At 36.3% G+C, this 13502-nt stretch overlaps 4 protein-coding genes across 6 annotated transcripts; 2 read left to right on the top strand and 2 right to left on the bottom strand.

Moving 5' to 3' along the window:
• Positions 1–834: 834 nt before the first annotated feature.
• LOC109193128 lies at positions 835–5242 on the bottom strand. Of its 3 annotated transcripts, XR_002056211.1 has the most exons (8): positions 5014–5242; positions 3522–4045; positions 3073–3245; positions 2725–2820; positions 2247–2503; positions 1562–1782; positions 993–1462; positions 835–960 (listed from the first exon to the last, which is right to left on the bottom strand). XR_002056211.1 is itself a non-coding variant. In XM_019343953.1 (7 exons), exons 2-7 carry the CDS (start codon positions 3873–3875, stop codon positions 1094–1096), a joined length of 1470 nt encoding a protein of 489 aa, XP_019199498.1. In that variant the 5' UTR covers positions 3876–4045; positions 5014–5242; the 3' UTR covers positions 835–1093. The 3 variants fall into 3 exon arrangements, 2 of the variants coding, with proteins under 2 accessions (XP_019199498.1, XP_019199499.1); XM_019343953.1 differs by having other exon boundaries at positions 835–1462; XM_019343954.1 differs by having other exon boundaries at positions 835–1462; positions 3522–4040; positions 5014–5238.
• A 608-nt stretch (positions 5243–5850) lies between these two features.
• Positions 5851–11943, top strand: LOC109193131 (uncharacterized protein Mb0911c-like). The gene is made up of 4 exons (XM_019343958.1): positions 5851–5994; positions 6097–6259; positions 6362–6533; positions 11838–11943. The coding sequence occupies exons 1-3, from the start codon at positions 5864–5866 to the stop codon at positions 6494–6496; spliced, it is 429 nt and encodes a 142-aa protein (XP_019199503.1). The 5' UTR covers positions 5851–5863; the 3' UTR covers positions 6497–6533; positions 11838–11943.
• On the bottom strand, positions 8583–10110 carry LOC109193129 (sorbitol dehydrogenase-like). Its single transcript, XM_019343956.1, has 4 exons — positions 9956–10110; positions 9796–9863; positions 8996–9711; positions 8583–8880 (listed from the first exon to the last, which is right to left on the bottom strand). Exons 1-4 carry the CDS (start codon positions 10056–10058, stop codon positions 8688–8690), a joined length of 1080 nt encoding a protein of 359 aa, XP_019199501.1. The 5' UTR covers positions 10059–10110; the 3' UTR covers positions 8583–8687.
• LOC109193130 (uncharacterized protein Mb0911c-like) lies at positions 11167–11938 on the top strand. The gene is made up of 3 exons (XM_019343957.1): positions 11167–11312; positions 11412–11577; positions 11670–11938. The coding sequence occupies exons 1-3, from the start codon at positions 11185–11187 to the stop codon at positions 11805–11807; spliced, it is 432 nt and encodes a 143-aa protein (XP_019199502.1). The 5' UTR covers positions 11167–11184; the 3' UTR covers positions 11808–11938.
• Positions 11944–13502: the final 1559 nt, after the last annotated feature.

Here is a 13502-nt window from a genome sequence, read left to right as displayed (position 1 = left end):
ACCCAATGTACAACAGCAACTAGGAGCTAACTAGTGGCATCTCCGGTGGTTAGGCAGAGCAACTCCCCTTCGGCAACGACGAGCACCAACAAACGGGAGCTAACTGGTGGCATCTCCGGCAGTTAGGTAGAGCAGCTCCCCTTCCTCCGGTGAGTTACGAACCAGCAACGAAGGGGTTGAGTGACGGTAGCGACCAACAACGCCACTTCCACCGTCGACGGCGAACATCAAGACGAGATAAACAGCAACTCCAGTATTTACCGATGACGAGCAGATCTGAATCTCCTCCGGCGAGCACAACAGACCCGGAGACGAAGAAGGGTCTCCGGACGGAGGTCTTTTTTTATTATTATTAATTTTAAATAATTATTTTTTGAAATTTAATTTTAAAAAAACATAATTTAATTTGAAATCTAATTACATTATCGTGTGCAGTTCAATAGCCTATTTGACCCTTATTCCTTTAAAAAAAAAAAAATCAAGTACCTCAATTTAAAAAATTATAATCAAGACTTTGAACTTCCAATTTTGTATAATTAGCATACGGATTTGAAATAATCTCGTATAATTATGGCATCTTTCGTTCAAAAAAAAAATATTTTTCTAGAAAATTTTTTTCTTCAAATTTGAGGGGAAAAAATAATTCTTTGATTGATAAAAATTTATTTCAATGAAAATGAAAATTTTAAATTTGAAGAAAATAAATTTCTTATTTTCCTTTTGTATTTTACATTTTCAAAGTTTTTGAAAGAAAATTACAATACAAATTTTTATATTATTCTCAAATATCTTTACTATACTTGAATTTTTATACTAATTATTTTCTAAAATTTATTTGTCATCAACCAAACAATCCAATTTCTTCTCAATTCTATTCCACAAACCAAACAGGTCGTTTAGGTTCTAATTTTGGACAAAATGATAACAATTTGTTTGTGGAAGTAGGAGACACTTCACTGTCTGCTGATACAAAACAATGTGAATCAAATCACCCCACTCTACTTCTAAAAACCACCATTTCTCTCTTATACACACCTGGAAATCTTTAAGAGAAACTGAAATACAATGAAGCAATGATGGCTATGAGCTTACCTCAAGGAAGTAAAACTGGACGGCTTTCTGGATCGTAAATTCCAGCAATAAAAGCAAATAACACCCAGAGTATAAGGACGCCCAGTATAGCCATTCGTAACATTACGTCAAGGCTTCTAGCACCGTATGGTGCATATGTTTGTTCACCTGAAAGAGCTGATGGGAGATCGTCGTCATGCTTTGAATCTGCTCCAGTCTCGGGCATGTCCTCGAGAATATATAAGTCGTCACGCATCTTGTGAATGTAGCATCTCGAGCATGTGCAGGACCCGCCAAGATACGATGGGAGTGTCTCCACGCACTCAGAAAGAACGTTCTTGTATGTATCTCCTAAGAATCTCAATTTTTGCCGAGTGACAGGTTTAAAAACCTAAAGGTTTGGGCAAAATGAGATAGTATGAACTTCATTTTCCATCAAAACCTGTATGCAAACCATTAAATGAAACCAGAAATGAAATCTAAAGCATACCTGGACAAAAGTTTGTGCAACAACTCGAGCAATAGATGGAAGGCGTATAACAAATAAACAGCCCAGGGCGTTTGGAAAGTGATTTTGCAGAAGAGTACAACAGGTTCTTATCATCTGCATAGGAAGTCTCAAAGGAGACAAACCTTCACAGTCCACCAGGACAGTTATTTGAGGATTTTCCCTGTCAGCTAGATGCATGGTCCCATGATATACCTGAGATACTTCAGATGCAACGATTTTGATTAAATGAGCATGATTGATGCAATGAATATATGGAATGAAACAACATTGACCTAACAACTACCGCAGTACTGGTTACTGAAGCCCATTTAGGAATGATTTATTTTCCACTATAAATGCTAACATAATCTGGCAGTCATTGGTTCACACAAGTGGCTAAATTGAGGCTCGAGATCAAATCTGCTGCTAAAACTAGAAAAGGATGGACTATCCAACATAGCAAATTTTTATTTGATATGTACACCCTTATAGAAACCCTTTTCAAAAATTTAAAACTCGAAACGTAAAAATTATTACTCATTTATCAATATGGATGGGTGAAAATAAATTTGAGAAAAATCATAGGGAAAAGAGTGTATACTCTTATTTCCCAAGATAAGAGAAACGGAGCTAGTGAAGGATTACTAGAAAGCCAAAATTGAAGACTGAAGACAGAACTACATACCAACAGCTTGACCAAAGCGAGGTCGGTCAGAAAATGGCAAGCTACTGCAAGCTAAACCAAGGCGGACTATAAGGAGAGGATGCTGCTTCGTGTCAAACCCATGCCAAAATACCATACTTGTCCACTTCTCAAGCTCTTGTCCAGAAAGAATTCTATAAGTCTCTCTCCAATGGATTGTTTTCTTTACTGATGAAAGCAATCTTAAAAAATCCCCATCTGCAGCAGTATAAAATCTATGGAGTTCTTCTTCATTAACTCTGCAAAAACATTATTATGTCAAGTTCCACTGCAAGAGGAGAAGCCAATAATTCTGCAATATGCCAGTAAGAGATGCCATGATTAAAATGTGTGGAAAAGTTATTAATATTGTTCCGTGCAGAAAGGATTTCAATGGGAGAGCCTTTTCACACAATCAATACCAAGAAAGTGTCAACTAAATTAAGAATTTCCAAAAACATTTGGTTTGATCTAAAATAACCTATCTGTCAAAGTAATTCCCTGATTTTCCAGCTCTTTATAAAGCCGAGGTAGCCAATTGGCAGGAAGCACACTTTGCTGAGGATCATCCTCAACCCTGCACCAAGAAAGGTATAGTTGAATTCAGATGTTAATCTACCAAAGGAGGAGGAATAAAATATTTTAGATGTGGTACATCAATCTCAATGTAAACATTATACAGTAATCAAGGATACAACTATACAAGTAGGATATGCCACTCAACCACAGTGGGATTTCTGGACAAGGAGAGAGAACTTGAATATGTTTGCCGATCACAAAGTATCAATGGTTGCAGCAATGGCATACCAGTACTAAATCAGTTGGGTACCTCAAAGTGGTGGTAGACTGTGTAGAGGATAACTCAGGCACAAATTCTGAAACATCATGAGGATCAATATGCCCCTGATTAACTTCATTACTTTCTGTAGTGGAATCGCTGCACTCTGGATTATCAGACAATGCTGTGGCAATAGATAGCACCAGCAGTGGCCGGGATAACATCTACCCCAAAAATGAATGGTATAACCATCAGATGTCCAGAGGAAGATAACAACAGAGCTAACATTTGCTAGAGCATGTCGAATTGAAAAAAATAATCAAACATGAGGAATTAACAAGCCATAATTGTAACCAATGGTGTAATGAAATCTAGCAGTAGCACTTCATGATATTGAAAGGAACAACACTAAAATTTCTGTTAAAGAATTCATTTAGAAAGTATACACTATTCTGAACATGGGGAAAAAGACTATATCAAATCTTTGAGCTTGCACCAACCTGCATGCCTTTAACCAACATTCCAAAAGGATTCCACCTCTCGATCCATTTAAATGGGGGATAACAGACAACTTGCAAAGCTTGGAGACCAGACCACACATGTGGACATTTTGACTTTGAGATCCTCCTGACACTCTCCAAGGCAGCAACTTTCAATAAGAACAATGCTATCTGACCACCAGCTCCTCTTCCCACTTTTCCACCGTCCAGCAAAGATATTCGCTTTAAAGATTGATGTGCAAAAGATTTTGAACCAGAAGCAATGGCATGCCTTTTTGATGGATCGCTACTAATCATGGCACCATTTGTGCCAGAATTTCTCCTTGAGGAAGGATTAGATACTGAATCTCCCATGCAGAAAATTGCAGGATATTTAACACAGAAGTTACTTCAAAGAAAGTGAAAGTTTAAATCTAATGCGAGCATGATGCTCACAGAATTTGTATATAAAGGTAATGGTTGGTCCAAATCCTGGGAGAAATTATTGCTCAAGTTTGGTAGTTGTGGCTCATATAACAACTGCCCTGTATCAAGCATAAACGAGATTAGTATCTGCATAAGCAAACATTGGTTATAAATTCTTACAGTAACACTAGCATCATTAAACAAAAAACTATGCAAGATATATCAGTTAATTAATAACTGAAGCACAAATTCCAGAAAGCACTATCAATTATTCACATGTTCAAATTTAATGTTTATTCCCATTGTCATGTTCAAGCACATGTTAAGATCATCTAGTGGTTGTTTGGCAGGACCGGAGCCTATGAAAAAATCAGACTTTTCAGGAAAGTTTCATTTGAGAAACTCATTGAAAAATAGCATTTTGCCTCAAGTTTTGGCCTAATTAAGTTAGGCTTTTTGGAGTGCAAGATTAGCTCCAATACCAAAATCAAACCAAGATACCAACTGAAGTTAAGCCCTGAACGGCTAAACTCAAACTAATACCTCACTAAGAGGTGAGCATAAGAGATGCCTCTCTGAGCCATGATTTGTGACTTGTGAAGTAGTTAGTTGTGATGAACGCATTAAAATATCGAACTTCTTGTAAAAAGGCGCCATAAAATCCTATGGCCACTGCATAGTGTCGTTTATCACAAGAATTCTAATTTTGCACCTCAAAGCTCTGACTTTTAAACCCAATATGCTCTCCCAACTGAAGCTAAAATGTGCTAATTACGGAAAACACAATCTAAAGAGAATAATTCGATAGCAAAAATTGCGCCACACGCAATTAGGATTCAATTGCATTATTTTCTACACTGGCATCAGACATTTAAAGCTGCGTCAGAGATCTTAAAAGTTAAAACTAGTTGATAAGTTCGAGTAAGTTTCAAAATTTCAACAGTACGGCAAGAATCTAAGCTTAATTAGTTTCTTAACGCTGCTAATCTCCTTTCCTTTTCCTTTTTACCTCAATATTTCATTACATGATTTTGAAAGTAAGCGCATGTGCACGAAATCGGAGGAAACTAATGGACGGAGATCTTACCTGGATCACGAATTCGGAATCACTATTTGAGGAAGAGATACAGTTATGGGCTAAATGTCGACGAATTTTAATGGAGAAAAAGAGTACAACTGTAGGATCGCAAAAAGCCGAGCTTCTTTGCAGATGCCTTTGGCTTTGGCTTTCTGAACCAATAATTCCGGGCGAAGATGAAAACGAGAGAAATCAACTTTTTCGGTCGGGTCGGTGACGCATACGGTACAAAATTGAAGTATTGCGTTCTTTATATTTAGGTAAAAAATCTCATTACTGCCGCTGGTGAGACTCAATTCCTGGTCATTCTTTAAAAGTTTTACCTCTATGACCAGTTGAGCTATTCATACGCGCTAAAAAAAATCTCATGATTCTTTACACGGTAGTGTTAAAGAATCTAAATTTTCCTATCCAAATTTAGACTTATTACCATTCATTTAGAACTGGAATATTATCACACTACACTATAATTGACAGATAATTAATAAAATTAATTATTAAATTAATTAATAAGTGTAAGAATAATAAATTAAGATATTAAGATTTTAATTAAAAAATTTATTAAATGTTAACATGACATGTTACCTCTACCAATTTGATGGAGACTTGCCTTAAATTACTTAAAGACAATGTACTATATCAACATTTTATAAAACTTTGTTATATAAATTTTTGGTCAAAATACATGACTTAATTTTTGTTCAATTTCTCGATCTACTGTTGCATGGTGTACACGTGAACTCTGGGCGTCTCTCCACGTGTCATCCGCAAGCGCATCCCCCTCCACATATATAAACGACGGAGTGCTAACAAAAGCTTTGCATCTCGATCTTTATAGAAGTTATTATTAATTAGAAGTATGGCATCAAGCCTGGAGGGCGGTCCGGCGTTTGCATATACGGTGGTTTACTGTAACGACGTTGCCAAATCCGCGGATTTTTACGCCAAGGCGTTCGGCTACGGCGTCCGCCGCTTGGAACACAACCGCAAGTACGTATGCACGCGCCGCCTCCCATGACCTCTTTTCATATTATTAATTCTTGAATATACCATCCATGCATGCATAATGTTAATTGTGTGTCGGCGGCGCAGATGGGCGGAGCTAGAGAGTGGGTCGACGACGATAGCGTTCACGCCGATTCACCAACGAGAGACGGATGAGCTGACCGGTGAGGTGGAAACCCCGCAATCCCGGGGGAAAAGACAGCCGATTGAGCTTTGCTTGGATTATGCAGATGTTGATGCAGCCTTCAAGGTAATTAAGGCCGGCCGGCCGGCGGCGTAAGTTTTCGGTTTTCTTTTCTCCATATATATTGATTGATTGAGTTTGGGTTTGGTGAAATGAAATGATGATCAGAGAGCGGTGGAGAATGGAGCGGTGCCGGTAAACCCACCGGAGGACAAAAAATGGGGGCAAAGAGTGGGATACGTGCGAGATATTGATGGCAACGTAGTCAGGATGGGGAGCCATGTAAATGAACCAAAACGTTAATTAAACAAGCAACTAAAAACATGCATATATAAATTGATAAATATATATATATATATATATATATATATATATGTGTGTGTGTGTGTGTCAATGTACGTATGGGCAAACTAGCTAGCGGCCAAGCACAATAACTAATTATTAAATTATAGTTATGTTACTTATTGTTCATCTAATCTGATCTCATCATCTCACAACTCACAAGTACGGAGTATATAAATTGTTATACATTTACAACGACTAATTTTCACGTGGATATGTGGTATATATTATAATCATTAACTTGAATACGAGGGGCATGCATGCATTGTAAGGAACAAATTAAAAGAAAGAGCTTTCGAGAATTGGACTCAGTTTTATAATTAAAAATTGTATCATTTCATTTTATTAGTAACATATAATTTTTAAATTTGAATATTGGTTTTAAATTTTTGTTTATTGATATTTTAGATTTATAATACAATCAATTGTCTTAGTTTTAAAATCTTTATTCTTATTATATCCTAACATAACCAAACATGTACACGAAATCGGAGGAAACTAATGGACAGAGATACGGCAAATTATAACGTGCACCAGATCCAAAAAGACGTGTCTTTTTTCGCGTGTTTGCTTTTAACCCCTTAAAAAATATTCACGTTTCGAATCTATTCTATAATAGAAAACACAAAATTTTATATTTGAAATCACAGAATTTTATACTTGAAAACACAATTTTTATAACTAAAAATTTTCATGTTTCAAATATACATAATTATATAATATAAAACACATAATTTTATACTTAAAAACACATAATTTTATAATTGTACCTGAAAACACAGAATTTCATAATTGAAAATTCTCATGTTTCGAATGTACATAATAAAATATAATAAAAAACATAGAATTTCATATCGAAAAATACATATTTTTATACTTGAAAATACATCATTTATTAAAAAATAATAAAAATTCTTTGTTTTGAATGTACTAATTTTATAACAGAATATAAAACAATGTCATTTTGGGATGCGCACATTGTTATATGCATCTTGGTGCATGGTATAACAATTGCGGAGATACCTGGATCACGAATTCAGAATAGTTATTTGATGAAGAGATACAGTTATGGGCTAAATGTCGACGAATTTTAATGGAGAAAAAAGAGAAACTGTAGGATCGCAAAAGCCGAGCTCTTTTGCAGATGGCTTTGGCTTTCTGAACCAAGATTTCTGGGCGAAGATGAAAACGAGAGAATCAACTTTGTTCGGTCCGGTCGGTGAGGGATACGGTACAAAACTAGAAAACTACAAAAATACAAAACTATTTATTGTGTTCTCTGTATTTATGTCCACCATACACCAATATAATACGGAGTATAAATAATTAAGGGAAAATCACATTTTTGGTTTTACAATTAGTGTTCAAAATGTAATGTGCTCTTTACTTCCTAATTTGGACAGAACCTTAAATTACTTAAAGATAACATAGTATATCAACAGCTATTATATTATTATATACGAGCCTGCTACTAACGTTTTTGAAGTTTGAAGAAACGGTCTGCGGTCTGCTGAATGTCTCATTTCCTTGTTTTCAAAATCACACCATTTTCGTATCTCATTTCCTTGTTTTCAAAATCACACCATTTTCGTATCTCACGCGAAAAAGTGTCCTAGCCTAGATTATTCCGGAGAAGGCATTAACTGCCCCCTTCAAGAAGATAAATTCATGATTCTAAAGATAAATGAAAGCAGAAAATAGCAACGACAATTTACGCAATAAGAAAACCAAAACAAATTAAACCAGAGAAAAATAAAGTAATTAAAGAGAAACGAACGAAAAACCAAAACAAAATTAAACTAGAGAAAAATAAACCAATTAAAGAGAAACAAACGAAAGCAGAAAATAGCAACAACTTAAGCATTGAGAAAATAAACACAAACCAGACAGAAGTGGGAGCAATCCTCTAAAATGTTCAAAGCTGAGACCAATAATGAAGGCAAAATAAACTTAACAAATTGGGTAGTTGAATGAAATTCATACTTCTCTAATAAATCTAATAAAATAAACACTAAAGCCTAGCTACAAAGGAATGGACATGAAAATGATAAAAAATTGGAACAAGTACAAAGACAAGTGTGATTGTTCTCCTATGTATAGCAAAAATTTGACAAAAGTATAACTAAGCATATTGATATAATCAATCTAAACTCTAAAGATTGAACATGACTTTGATAGCATTGCCACCACGAGCACTGGTTTCAAATGCCTCTTCAACCTCCTTCTGTGTGAACCCAAACCTGTGTGTGATCAGTGGCTTCACATCAATCTTCCCACTCCTCAAAAATTCTATGCACTGTGGCCATGTATTCTTGTACCTGAATATCCCCACTAAATCCACCTCCCTACACAACAACACAACCATCATCTTTAACCTTTTAACAAAACACAATACAGATATCTCGATCGAGATTCTACTAATAATACAATTATAAATTCAGATAATTAATTAAAAATTACCTTGCTGCTGCAGGAGTGAGGGGGACTGTCATTTCGCAGTGGCCCATGCCAACGAGACAAACCTTGCCGCCGGAGCGGGTTGCGCAAAGGGCAGTGGACATTGTCTTATTAAAACCTGCGCAGTCCAAGCTGACGTCGATTCCGACTCCCATGGCGGCCTTGATGTTCTCCACCTCAGATTCCACATCTTCCATCTTGTGTGAAACCTTGATAATCGCATCCGCTCCCAATTTCTTAGCGAACGCCAAACGCTGATCGTCGACATCCACAACAGCAACTCTCGGAGCACCGAAGGCGCGAGCGGAGAGCATGGAGACGAGGCCAATAGGGCCGGCTCCGAGCACCAGCACGTTGGTCTCCGGCCCGATGTTCGCCCGGCGACAAGCGTACACGCCCACGCTCAACGGCTCGCACATCGCGCCTTCCTCCAAGCTCACATTCTCCGGGAGCTTGAAGCACAGATCCGCCGGATGCACGATCTGGTTAGCGAGAGAGCCGTGGATCGGCGGCGTGGCGAAGAACTTCATCTCGTCGCACAGATTGTAACTGCCTTCCTTGCAATGGCTGCACCGCCAACAGCTAACGCCGGGCTCCAACGCCACGCGATCACCGGCGACCAGACTCTTCACCTCGCTCCCGACTTCTTCAATGATTCCTGCGCATTCGTGGCCGATCACCATTGGCTCTTTCACAATGTAATCTCCACACCTCCCATGCTGAATATATAATAATCAAATTCTATATCAATTAACTGAAAATCAAAATAAAACCCTAAAAACCATAAACAAAACGATGATCACCTCGAGGTAGTGAACATCACTCCCACAGATACCAATTGCTTTCATATTCACTCTAACATCATGAGGACCTATCACACAACAACACGCAAATTAAATACAGTAAGATTAACATTTTATATATATTCAAAATCGAAAATCGAAGGTGATGATATATATATACCAAGAGGAGGGAGGTTGAAGGGCTGAATCTTGAGGTTGCCAACGCCGAGAAGCCAAGCAGCCATGTTGTTTTCTGTGGGTACTCCATTAGCGCCCTTTCCCATTCTCACCAAATTGATTGCTTAATTTCTCACAGAGGTTTGATGGAGAAGAAGATTGAAGTAGTGACGGTATGAAGAGCACAGCGATGTAGAGAGGGGTATTTATAGTGTGATATATCTGAATTAATTCATAAATAAAGGTATTTCAGTCCTTTTAAAATTATCCTTCTATCTGCTGATAATTTGCCTAGATAAACGATTTCTTGTTAGAATTAAGTCAGGACACTAACTATTTGATCTAAGTAAGATAATATATCAAAAAGGGGAAAATTTTATCCCATTATCCATGCAATACTTTCGTACGTAAATTCTACTTCCAAGTTATCAAATTAGTAATTCTTTTATTATTTTTTCTACCTGTAAGATCACAAGACAGAGTTTAAGGTAATGTCAATCATTAATAATAAAAGAATAAAATAATCCAAGCGTATTTAATTCTGAAAATTTTTTAGGAATTAGGCGGGAAGTTAAAGTAAAGAATTTTAGTTTTTATATATATAGTATAATAGTACAAATAGTATAGTCATATAGATAGTATAGATATAGATTATTGAGAAGTTTTTGGTTAAAATACATGACCTACATTTAAAATACATGACCTACATTTTGTTCATCAATTTAATCTTTGTACTTAACATCGGTCTCTTTTTTTTTTTTATTAAATCTACCTATGTGGCAATAATATTGTTATATCAAATTGTGTGAGGAGTCATATATAATATAATATCATTATAATGATACAAAAGTAGAAATTGGATTATATTTAAACCCTTAACCTTTTACCCACCCAATATAAGGGTAGATGGTCTCTTCTACCACCAAATTAAAATATATAGACAATTGAAAACAGATTAATTGAGTAATTAAATTGTCACAACTAATCCAAACTAACTCTGGTCAAGAACCTTTTTAAAAAAAAAAAAAAAAAAAACACGCACACATATACAGTGGACATTTACAACCTACGTCAGATGACAGACGTGGCAGCAATAAACCTGCTCTAGTGTTGCATGGTGTACACGTGTACTCTGGAGCCCCTCCACGTGTCATCCGCAACCGCATCCCCCTCAACATGCAGATATAAAAGACGGAGCGCTAACAAGATCTTTAGGAGCTAGAAGTTAGAAGTATGGCATCAAGCCTGGGCGCTCCGGCGTTTGCATATACGGTGGTTTACTGTAACGACGTCGCCAAATCCGCGGATTTTTACGCCAAGGCCTTCGGCTACAACGTCCGCCGCTTTGAACACAACCGCAAGTACGTATGCACGCGCCGCCTCCCATCACCTCTCTTCGTATTATTAATTCTTGAATATACCATGCATGCATAATGTTAATTCGTGTGTCGGCGGCGCAGATGGGCGGAGCTAGAGAGTGGGTCGACGACGATAGCGTTCACGCCGATTCACCAACGCGAGACGGATGGGCTAACCGGCGAGGTCGAAACCCCGCAATCCCGGGGCGAAAGACGACACCCGATTGAGCTTTGCTTCGATTATGCAGACCTTGATGCAGCTTTCAAGGTAATTAAGGCCGGCGGCGTAAGTTTTTGGTTTTCTTTTCTCCATATATTGATTGATTGAGTTTGGGTTTGGTGAAATGAAATGATGATCAGAGAGCGGTGGAGAATGGAGCGGTGCCGGTAAACCCACCGGAGGATAAAACATGGGGACAAAGAGTGGGATACGTGCGAGATATCGATGGCAACGTCGTCAGGATGGGGAGCCATGTAAATGAACCAAAACGTAGTTAAACAACCAAACACATACATAAATTGATAAATAATAAATATATATGTTCCGATGATGTACGTATGGGCAAGCTAGCCGCCAATTCAAGCACAATAACTAATGCTTAATAAATTAAAGTATGTTACTTATTTTCCATCTCATCTCGTCTCACTCTCACAAGTATATGTAAATTTTTATACATTTAGAACGACTCATTTGCACGTGGATATATGGTATATATATATATTATAATCATTAACTTGAATACGGAATATAATAAGATCCTTTTAAGTATTGGAAGTCTCTAGACGTGCACGAGGGGCATGCATGGTAAGGAACAAATTAAAAGAACGAGGTTTCGACAGTCGAGAGGGTGGAGAGAGGTTGTCTACTTTTAAATCTTATTCTTTAAATTTTATTTTACTCTTTCATGTGACGAAGTGTGATAAGTTAGTTTTTTCAGGTAAATCTTAATATAATTGTCTATATTAAAGTAAAAGTTAAAGAGTAGTAGGAAATGAGAGTTCGACTATGCATGCTACATGCAATATAATGCATTTGTGTGGCTTAAACGAAAAGCCGTTTAAGTTGAGATGATATATGGAGTAGAGCTTTATTTATATATATTATATTAATTTATGGTGAGTAGCAAGGGAAACAGGCATTGGTACGTGGTTACTGAAACTAGGAGGCGTATACAGTAACAGACTAACAGTAAAATGGTCCCGGCCTGCCGGGTTTCAGAGATTCCTTGTCTATGTCTGGATAAGTGTTCAGACCTAACAAGCTCATCAAACTGCGTACCCAAGCCAACAACTCTACTATACCTAATACCTCTCGGCTTGCCAACTTGCTCCTCCGTCCAACGGTCAAACACCACGCTCTCCATGCGCACCACCATCCCTATGAATCTATGATTAAAGTAGATTGTACATCAAAATAGGATCGAGTTTGGACAATCGAGAGGGTGTGTTTGGTTCATGGGTGTATACATAACGTCATAGTTAATACGTATTTGGTTGATAACTTTTTATAAAATATAACTATAAGATTTGATTATCCATTTATTTAAAAACGTGTAAATCTGCATAGTTTGTTTTTTTTTTTTTTTTTTTTTTTTTTTTTTTGTAAAAAGCTCGACCAGTGAAAAAAAGTATCACTCTATCTTATTGATAATCTGATTTTTAAGTTTTCATTACATATTGTTTTTAGAATTTTATTTTGATTTTTTTTTCATATTAGTGTTTTGGATGGTGTTATATTAGAATCAATTGTTTTATTTTTAAATTTTGTATTTTAAAAACATTTATTCTCATTTTAGAGTCATATATAAGTAATTATTTTAAAACTTATTTTATTCCACTTTATTATCAAATATGAAAAAAAAAAATATTTTTATCAAAATTCATTACTATTATCAATTATTTGATTATTATTTTGATTTTAATTTTCTTGTGCAAATTAAATACACCCTGAATATAATTTAATATAATAGGCTCACTATGAATATTAAGGATTTGTCATTTTAAATGAGTTTTTAAGTCATTATAAGTTAATCTTCTACTATTTTGTTAAGTTAGGGTGTAAGTATGGAGGCAAAGTAATTTTTTTTTACCTTTTTATGAGCGAAGTAAAATCCATTTAGTCCTTCATCTCCTTGGTAGTTGGTACTTAGGATAAGTAAAACATTTTTTTTTTATTAATGTTTGTTTCAAATC

This window comes from Ipomoea nil, unplaced genomic scaffold (assembly GCF_001879475.1).
Source record: "Ipomoea nil cultivar Tokyo-kokei standard unplaced genomic scaffold, Asagao_1.1 scaffold1834, whole genome shotgun sequence".
Taxonomy (NCBI): domain Eukaryota; kingdom Viridiplantae; phylum Streptophyta; class Magnoliopsida; order Solanales; family Convolvulaceae; genus Ipomoea; species Ipomoea nil.
This window is presented reverse-complemented; position numbering and strand designations above follow the sequence as displayed.